General features: G+C 37.0%; 2 protein-coding genes across 2 annotated transcripts; both read right to left on the bottom strand.

Annotated features, from left to right (window-relative positions):
- On the bottom strand, positions 1 to 3,693 carry LOC136781317 (uncharacterized). Its single transcript, XM_066740167.1, has one exon. It carries the CDS (start codon positions 3,691 to 3,693, stop codon positions 1 to 3), a length of 3,693 nt encoding a protein of 1,230 aa, XP_066596264.1.
- A 153-nt stretch (positions 3,694 to 3,846) lies between these two features.
- Positions 3,847 to 5,127, bottom strand: LOC136781316 (uncharacterized). The gene has a single exon (XM_066740166.1). The coding sequence runs from the start codon at positions 5,125 to 5,127 to the stop codon at positions 3,847 to 3,849; it is 1,281 nt and encodes a 426-aa protein (XP_066596263.1).
- Positions 5,128 to 10,126: the final 4,999 nt, after the last annotated feature.

Here is a 10,126-nt window from a genome sequence, read left to right as displayed (position 1 = left end):
TCAAATATCTTCTTTACATTCAATTAAAGGGCATAGAGCTTTTACATTTCGTTTAAAATTACCTTTAGAAGTTTTGATCGTTACTACTCTTACTACTCCATCGTCACCAGGATGTACTTCTATTATTCGGCCAATTGGCCAATGCATGCAGGGCTGATTTTTTTCTATGATAAGAACTATAGATCCTATTGTTACTTTTTGCTCTGGATAAATCCATTTTGTTCTCTTTTGTAGTTCAGTTAAATATTCCTGCTGCCATCTTCGCCAAAAATCTATCCTTATTTTTTGTATTATTCGCCAAACATTACCTCTAGTACTAATTTCGTTTGATACATCATGTTCGGGTAACATAATTAAAGGCTTTCCTATTAATAAATGCGCCGGTGTTAATGCTAATGCATCATTCGGGTCAGAAGAGATTGGACATAAAGGTCGAGAATTTAAAATTGCTTCTATCTCGATTGCAAAAGTATTAAGCTCCTCTAATGTAAGCAATTGATCTCCAACTACTCGTTTAAAATGATGCTTGAATGATTTAACCGCAGCTTCCCATATCCCTCCAAAATGCGGAGAACTAGGCGGATTAAAATGCCAAACTATCTTATTGTTTAACATATAATGATCTCTTTTACTTACAAACTCTTCGGACTCTAATAATGCGTATAAATCACTTAATTCTCGATTAGCTCCTACAAAATTCGTCCCATTATCAGTATAAATATGTGCAGGAATACCTCTTCTTCCAGTAAATCTTCGTAAAGCTGCTAAAAATACTTCTGAAGACAATTCGCTCGCAATTTCAATATGTACCGCCTTGCTAGCCATACAAATAAATACGCAACCGTACACCTTTAGCCGTTTTTGATTTCTGTATTTTTTCTCCTTAATGAACATGGGCCCGAAAAAATCTATTCCAGTGTGATAAAATGGTGTTGAAACTTCTACACGCGACATAGGTAAATCAGCCATTTTGTAATTAATCGTTTTAGCATTAAATCTTCTACATCGAACACAATTGCGTATAATTTTCCGAACCTGATTTTTGCCGTCAGGTATCCAAAATCGTTGTCTTATTGAATATAACGTGGTCTGCACCCCAGCATGATAAAGATTTTCGTGAAAATTACGGATAATCAAATCGGTAACATGATTTTTCGCAGGTAATAAAATAGAATGTTTTTGCGATAACGGTATTTTAGCATTTTTTAATCGTCCTCCTACACACATTAAACCATCATCATTTAAGAATGGACTTAAAGATGCTAACCGATTTTCTTTAATATTTCGGCTATCTTTTAAACATTTTAACTCTAAAGAAAATTTTTCAGCCTGTATTAGCTTTAATATTCTTGTTTCTGCTTGTTTTATTTCCTCATTACTCAATTCTCTTCCTTGTTTATTACCCTTTATGAAACGCAAACAATATGCTATTATTCTTATTAAACGAGAATATGATGATATTTTCTCAAGTATTTCGTTACCATTATTTCTAATCAATAAGCACGCTTCATTTCGTTCTCCGTAATTGTTTGGGATTAATATTTGTATTGATTTAGGCCACCTATCTTCGCTCATTTTAATCCACGCAGGCCCATTGAACCAAGTCTTATTCTGTACAAATTCACTTGGAGTCTGTCCCCTAGATAAGCAATCTGCTGGATTTTCGTATGTTCTAACGTGCCGCCAATCAACGAGTTCGCTTAATTCCTGTATTTCAGCTACACGATTAGCCTCATATGTTTTTAATTCTATTGGTGATTTGCGTATCCAATGTAGCACTATTGTGGAATCACACCAAAATATAATTTTTTGAATTCTGTGCTCTATAAGAAATCGAATCTCTTTATATAAGCGTACTAAAATTAAAGCTCCATTTAATTCCATTCGTGGAATTGTTGTTTCCTTTAGCGAAGCTACTCTAGATTTAGAGCAAATTAAATTACTATTTACATTCCCGTTTTTATCCTGAGATCTAAGATATAAGCAAGCTCCATATCCTAATTTGCTCGCATCACAAAATCCGTGTATTTGTATTTCGCAAGCATCATTTATTAATAAATAACGGTTTATTGCTACATTATTTAAAAGAGGTAATTGAACTGAAAATAATAACCACCTTTTATTCAATGCTGTGCTTATTGTTTCATCCCATTCGACCCTATCCTTCCAGCACTCCTGTACCATTATTTTCGCCATAAATATTATAGGGCCCAATAATCCTATTGGATCAAATATTTTTGCAACTGCCGATAGAATAATTCGTTTAGTTACTCTATTATTGGTATTATTTGCTTTAATTATATATGAAAACTCATCACATGCTGCATTCCAAAATACTCCGAGGGTTTTTTTTGTAGTTGTTTCATCTTTTAAAAATTCCATATCAGTCATTCGTTCTTTCGTAAATTCGACAGCCCGGGGATGATTGGAAGCCCATTTTCGAATTTTGAATCCACCCAAATTTAATAGGGCTATTAATTCGTCTCTTATTTTCAATATTTCATGTAATGTATCGGCACCTGCCATAAGATCATCTACGTATAGGTTATTTTTCAAAATTTTTGCTCCGATTGGAAATTTATCTTCTTCATCTTCTGCCAATTGCTTTAAAGTGCGAATGGCTAGAAACGATGAAGAAGATATTCCAAATGTTACCGTATTTAGTTCGAACGTTCTAATCTCATTTTGATGAAACCATAGAATTCTTTGATATTTTCTATCCTCATCGTTAACTAAAATTTGCCTATACATTTTTTCAATATCAGCAGTAATTATGTATTTATTTAATCGAATTCGTATCAGATGTTCAAATATTTTATCTTGTATGACTGGACCGGTTAACAAAATGTCATTTAATGATATTCCTTTTTCCGTTTTAGCAGATGCATCAAATACCACTCTAACCTTTGTTGTAAGACTATCCCTTTTGATTACGGCATGATGCGGCAAATAATATCCATCTCCCTTTTCCGAATTTAATAACGTCATGTGTCCGGAATCTATATACTCTTGCATAACCTTTTTATACTCAATTGTTAGATTTGGATCACTTCGAAATTTGCGCAACAATGCATGAAATCGACGAGTGGCGATAATCTTCGAATCTCCCAAATCTGGTTTATTTATTTTAAATGGTAAACGCACAACATATCTACCTTCTTCATTCCGCACAGTGTTTAATTTGTAATGACTCTCGCATGCATCTGTGTTGCTTATAACTTGCTCTTTTCCTGGCAAGTTTAATGAAACAATTTGTTTAAAAAACCCTGTTAATTGACATATTTCCCCTTTTCTTTGCCCTTTATTGGGTGCCTCACCTACGATAACCCATCCTAATAATGTTTTTTGTGCGTATAAATCGTATTCATTTCGAGATAAATTTAATTGACCAATACTGAATAATGAAAGTGTTATTCCGGAGCCTATAAGAATATCAATTCCTTGCGGTAAATGAAAATTAGGATCAGCAAGTTTTATGTTTTTAGGAATATCTATATTTTCACGCGGAAAGACTTCGCTCGGAATGGATTCTGCGATATTAGGTACTAATAAACATGTTATTTTTTTGTTGAATTGCCCGTGAATCGAATAAAATGTAATTTCTGTTATTCCTCTTGCCGAAATTTTAATACCATCAATTGCGCTGATATTGAATTTGCAAGCCTTAATGGGCCCCCCTAATCTTTGAGCCATGTTTTCTGTTACGAAATTTGCAGTTGCGCATGTATCCAATAATGCGCGGCCTTTAATAAAATTTCCTTTTAAATCCTTTAGTCTTACTTCCGCGCTCATAATCAGCTGAGACATAAATCGGGTCGCGATTGTTTGCATCGCGACCGCATTTCGTCAACCTGCTCCCCCCTGAGTTCCCCCCTCCGTGGAAGTGTTTTGGTTTAAGCTAGCTTGCAATGAATGACGCGGTTCCTCTCTAATTCTGTTTCTATGGAGTGAAGTGTGATGAAAACGATTACAACTTCTGCATTTTATTGATCTACAATCGTTACTATGAGCGCGCAAGCAATTTTGGCATAGTCTTAATCTCCGAATATTATCCCATCTTTGATTAACGTTCATTTTGTTATAAACCGGGCATCGAAATATTACATGTTTTTCTTCTTGACAAATGGAGCATTTCTCTTCTTGAGTCGTACTCAGCATTATTCGAGCATCTATATTTTGTTTTCGAATTTTCGAATGATGTCTTTGTTCACAGCTATTGCTTGCTCTTTTACGCAATTTTTCCTTTTCAATTGTAGCGATTCTGAATGCAGTTCCGGCAACAAAATCGTACAATTGCTTCAATGAAGGAATTTCGTCGAGCTTTAAACTTTCTTCCCATCTGGAGCGTATGTTTAATGGAAGCGATCTTTCTAGAATTCTTATTAAAATAATCTCATCAATACATATATCCAACGCCGCAAGCATGTTTACATGCTGCTTCATATTATCTACTATCTGCGTTAATTCTAAATTGCCATTTCTCTCTTGTGCAGGCATGTCTAATATTGCATCCAAATGTTTTGCAATAATTATTCTTCGCTTTTCATATGTTTCGATTAACAAGTTCCATGCGAGTTTGTAACTCGCATCACTTGTATCGTATATGTTTATCTTATTTAAAGCTTCTCCTTTTAGAGAATCCTTTAAATATAAAAACTTTTGCAAGTCTGTTATATCTTCTCTTAAGTCTATCATCGTTATGAATGTATTTTTATAAGATAACCAACTTTCTATTTCTCCAGAAAATTTAGGTAACTGAGCGATCGGCAATTTAATTCGTTTTACTCTTTCATTTTGGGATGTCTCTATGTAATTGCTATTACCCGAATGATTAGGAGTGCTAGAATTAATTTGTTTTAATATTGCATCTACTTTACTCGCTAAACTATAAAAACGATCCTGCACCTCTAGCATCTCTTCGAGGTGGTCCCCGTTTGGCTCAAGAATCATCAATTCGTCATGCAGTTCTTCATAATTTTTAAAATGGTCCGATATACGTTCAAACCTCAATTTTACATTGACATTATCCAACCGGTCATTATCGATTGTGTTTGTTAAAATGGTAATTTGAGTTTTAAGCGTTATTCGCTTTTGTAATATTAATCGTGCTCTCCCGTTATGATTCATTTTAAATCTTTATCTAAAAAACGAATGCGAATACCGAGCTAAATATCTATTTCGTTTTTCCGAATTTCTCTGCTGGGGTGAGAACCGATGTTAACGCTCTATCTTAATATCTAGCTGAAAACGCAACATAAATATGCATATGATAAAGATAATATCGCTCGCCGTTTCGATGTTCCTATGCCTTCTCGCCCGCAGCTCGATCGCTTGGCCCTGGAGCTCCTTCCTGCTAGATTGATGTGAAGTATGCCGCTTTCCTCGTTGTTGCTGCCCAGATCCAAACTCTGCTTCCTTGCTCACCGCTGTTGATCTGTTTGAAATTGTCTCCGCCTTCAGCTCTGTCGTTTGCTCGTACTGTGTCTTTTTCAGATTCACTTCTTTCTCACTGCCACTATTTTCGTGCGAATACCTCACAGGAGGCACCAATGTTTTATCCTTTTTCTATGGATTTGAGGAATTACTCCGCACGGATGAATTCCTTGGTTTTTAGGAAATAAAGAAAACTACACGAATTAAGGGAAAAAGCCCGAAGGCATAAAAAACCCTTTTTATTGTCCAGAATTTACACAATTTACACAATTTATAAAATGTCTTTTTGATGTGTACAATTTATTTTCACTCTCAGGTCGATACACGTTAGATATCTGAATTATTCATCACCTCGTTTATTAATTTAGGCCGGGCCTGATATTATGTTTAATAGCATGGCTATTATTTCATTTATGGGCCGGGCCCTTGATTTGGACAAACAGCCGGGCTGCTTTAACTTCACCTCCACTCGTTTGGCTCGGGCCTTACAATTCTTACTCCGTTCGCACAAATTCTGAAGTCTAGGATCGGGCCTTTACATCTTTCACTCCACTTATACAATTTTACGTCTAGGCTCGGCCCTTTACATATTTCATTCCACTTGTACGTCTTACGTCTAGGCTCGGGCCTTTACATATCTTTTACTCCGACACGTCTGAATCGTAGGAAAGTTGTTGGGTGACTGACGATGCTCGATCTAAAAAATTGACTATCTCTACCTTAAACAAAACACAAACTGTCTCGATTTTTTCTAGAAGCTGCTGAGCGTAAAATTAATTACACAACTTCAGATCCTTATTCGATTTGTTGCCATGCAAAGATCGAACAAATACTTTATCTTCACAAGAATCAGGGTGTAACTTTTCACCCTCAATCCAAGTGAATTCATGACCTTTTTCAAGTTTATCTTGTTTTTCAGAATAATTTGCACGAGCTTTATTGTAAGTGATATTGGGTATTTCATGTTCGCAATCTGAATCAAAATCGGAACCAGAATCATCGGAACCTGAATAGTCAGGATCCGGAATCAATACGTTGCGTTCTGAATCACTATCTGAAGAATCTGATTCATATTCAGAAGATCTTACACGTTTCCGCGACATAATGTATGAAATTAATGATTTCGTTTATTTATCACTCATCCGTATGTACAAAAATACGAAAGAAGAGAACAAAAAAAGACGAATATTCATGAATACATGAGACCAAAAATTACGCTTATCTGCCGAAATGAAATGGAAATAAAGGATGAAATTTTTGTCGGAATCTATAAGTCTTTGAAAAAAGAATGAAAATAAGTTAGAATCATTCGAGCAATATTGTAAAATTTTTTCCGAGTTTTCGTAGACAGAACGTTTTTTTACCAATAGGTTTTCAAAACATCGGCCGAAACGAATTTTTATTTTTTCAAATTTATCAATTTTTTTCTCGAAATCTATGGACTTTAGAAAAAAATTCATAAGAACAAAAATGTCTTAGAAGCACTCGAGAAACATCCTAAAATTTGTTCAGAATTTTTGGAGACATTTTTGAAAATTCCATTTCACAAGTTTCCCGGAAAATCAAAAATTGTCTCAAAAAATTCTGAAAAAATTTGAGAATGTTCCTCGAGCGATTCTAAGGCATCTTTGTTTTTATGAATTTTTTTCTAAAGACCATAGATTTCGAGGAAAAAGTTGATGAAGATTGAAAAAAAAAATCGTTTTTTCCGCCATTTTGTAAAGAAGCGATGGTTCAAGGTCAACAAAAAAATTCCCTGTTAAACTTCAACTCCCATGATCACCTTTTATCACGGTCGCAAGGTGATATCTTCACCGTAACACTTCGAAAAAAAATCCTAAAAATTTTTTTTTTCGAAAATTTAGGTGTTTTTTATGTTTCAATCGAGCATATCTCTTTTCCTGTAAGTTTTATCATGATTGTGGCAACGGATTCTGAAAGAGCATGCAATTTTACATCAGAATATGTGGTTCAAGAATTTTTTCAACGCCAATTACATAGGAAAAAATCACTTTGAAAACGTGCAAGAAATTTTGACATTTTGGACGTTAATGGGTTAATAATATTAATTATATAATGCTTATTGTAGCAATGAGTTATGTATGTTTATTCTATGTACATAACAGTATATTCTCCTTCCTCATCCCCCTTTACTCTCCCATTCCATATCTCTAGACCCATTTCTCCTATCACATTCATCATTCTTCTTCCTTCAGTATTTATCACCTTGTCCCTTGACATCCTTCCTCCCTCCATCCCTTCATGTTCCCCTTCCCCGCCTCCTAACTCCCCTGTCCTAGCATTCCAGTCCCCCCCTATTATCACCTTCTTCCCTTGTTCCCTTTCCACTATTCTCTTCAACCCCTCTTCCATTCCTCTGATTCCCTTTCCCACATATACTGTAACTACTCTCCATCTTTCTCCCTTTATCCTTACTTCTACTTCCATTATCCCTTCTTCATCTTCTTCTCCTCCCTTTATTCTCCCTTCCATTTCCTTCCTTACTCCTATTATTATTCCTCCCTTTGCCCTACCTCTCTTCTCTTCCTTCCGTGCCCTTTGCATCCACCATTTGTACCCTCTTGGTAATTTTCCTTTTATCCCTTTCCACCCTTTTTCTTCCATCCATGTCTCCACCATTCCCACCACATCCCACTCCTTCACCTTGTTCCAAAAGTCCTCTTCTTTATTGGTCACTCCTGCTACGTTCCAGAAAGCTATTTTTATTCCTTCTTTCTTTTCCTTCCTCCCACCTTCTCCTTCTCCCCCTCCCTTCCTCCCTTCTCCCTGCCTCTGCTTTTTCTTCATCCCTGCCCCTTTCCCTTTTCCCTCTTCCACCAATCTTCATTTCCCCCTCTCCGATCCCTCCCTCCCTTCCCCAAAATTCCCCGCTTCCTTCCTCCTTTCCCCCCCCCCCTTCTCCTGCCCTGCTTGTCCCAGAGTCCTTCCCTTTCTTCATCCCATCTCCATTCCCTTCCATCTACCAATACCTTCATATACCCTACATTCACCCTCCTCCCTTTCCTCCTTTCCTCCTCCGACACTCTCCTCACTATCCCCATAACTTTTCTTTCCTTCTACGTCAAATCCTCTTCTATTCTTTCCTTCCTTCCTCGTAGTTTGTGCTTCCCCTCCATCACCTTCCTTTTTGACTCCCTATCCTCCATTTCCACCGTTACTCCCTTTCTTCCTTCCCCTTCCCTTTTTCCCATCGTTCTTACTTCTTTCACCCCTTTTTCCACCCCTACTATTTTCATTATCCCCTCTACTTCCTTCTTAGCTCCTCCATACTTCCTTCCGCCTTCTCTACTCCCCATACCACCACCTTATTTCTTCTGCTTTCCCTCTCCCTTTTTTCCTTCTCCCATTCGATCCTTCTCAGCCTCCTTTCTATCTCCTTCTTCTCTTCCTTTCCTCCTTCCTTCCCATCTTTTTCCGCCTTTTCCCTCTCTTCCTCCCTCCCCTCCATTACGCTCACTCTACTTTTCAGTTTCTCAATCTCCCCCCTCCACTCTTTTCTATCTCTCTCCATCTCTTCCCTTACCCCCTCTATTTTTCCCATAATCTCCTTCTTTCCCTCTTCTAATCCTTCAATCTTTTTCCGTATATCCTCCAATATTCCTAACACCCTCTCCATCCCATCCCCCCCCCCTTTTTCCTTCTCCGGTGTCCTTCCTATCCTTGCACTCTTTTGAAATGCCCACCCCTCTCCCCTCTCCTCATCCATTTCCTCCTCCCTTTCCTTCCTTTTTCCTCTCATGAAATCCTCCCAGCTACCTATACTCCCAATTCTTCTTCTCCCTTCCTCTCCTCCCATCCTTCCGGGTTTCCCTAATTGTAACTTTTCCATTTCTTTTCCCCCCTTTCTTTCCACTCCCTTTTCCTTTTCTTTATTCCTTTCCTTTTCCTTCCCCTTTCTCGCCTCCTCCATTTCTCCAACTTTCTTTAACTTCCTTCCTCTTTCCTACCTTACCGACCCTTTCCTCTTCCTTACTCTCCTTTTCTCTCACAGATGTCTCTGTCTCCCACCTTTCACTTTCACCTGTCTCCTATTCTACTTGTCACTTTCCCGCTCTTCTTCCTAACCTCCAAAATCCAACTCTTTTTCTTTCCCTTTTTTCCCTCCCTTCCTCGCCATTCTCCACTTCCCTTACTATGCCCTTATCCTCCCTTTTCTTCCGCCTTCACCTTTCCTAATTTCCCACTTTCCCCCTTCTGACTAACCTGTTTTTCCTACTCCTTTTTCCTCCTTCACATTCACTCCATCCATCCACACACACACCGGAAACGAAAGTCCGGCTATTGGTATTTTAGTATAACTATGATAGATTTAGATTTATTAATTATGTCTTCAAATGATAATAATATTAATAATATTAATTATATAATGCTTATTGTAGCAATGAGTTATGTATGTTTATTCTATGTACATAACAGAACGTTTGAGACTTTTGATAGCATCATCTGCTGCAGGACATACGAATCATCATAATGAGATACAATCAATAATTGAGGAGCTTCATGAAGAACGTATTATCCTATAAAAGAGATTACACTTTCCATAATTTCCCAGTTGATTGTGTTACTTCACAATGTCGATAAATAAATTTGGAGGTATTTCCACTGCCAGTAATGTGAGAAAATATTTCCGCAAAACTGAAGATGAAACATTAAAATTTGATAAATGTATGAA

This window comes from Prorops nasuta, unplaced genomic scaffold (assembly GCF_024137725.1).
Source record: "Prorops nasuta isolate Cenicafe-Biocafe unplaced genomic scaffold, Cenicafe_Pnas_1.2 PNAS00022, whole genome shotgun sequence".
NCBI classification, from domain to species: Eukaryota; Metazoa; Arthropoda; class Insecta; order Hymenoptera; family Bethylidae; genus Prorops; species Prorops nasuta.
This window is presented reverse-complemented; position numbering and strand designations above follow the sequence as displayed.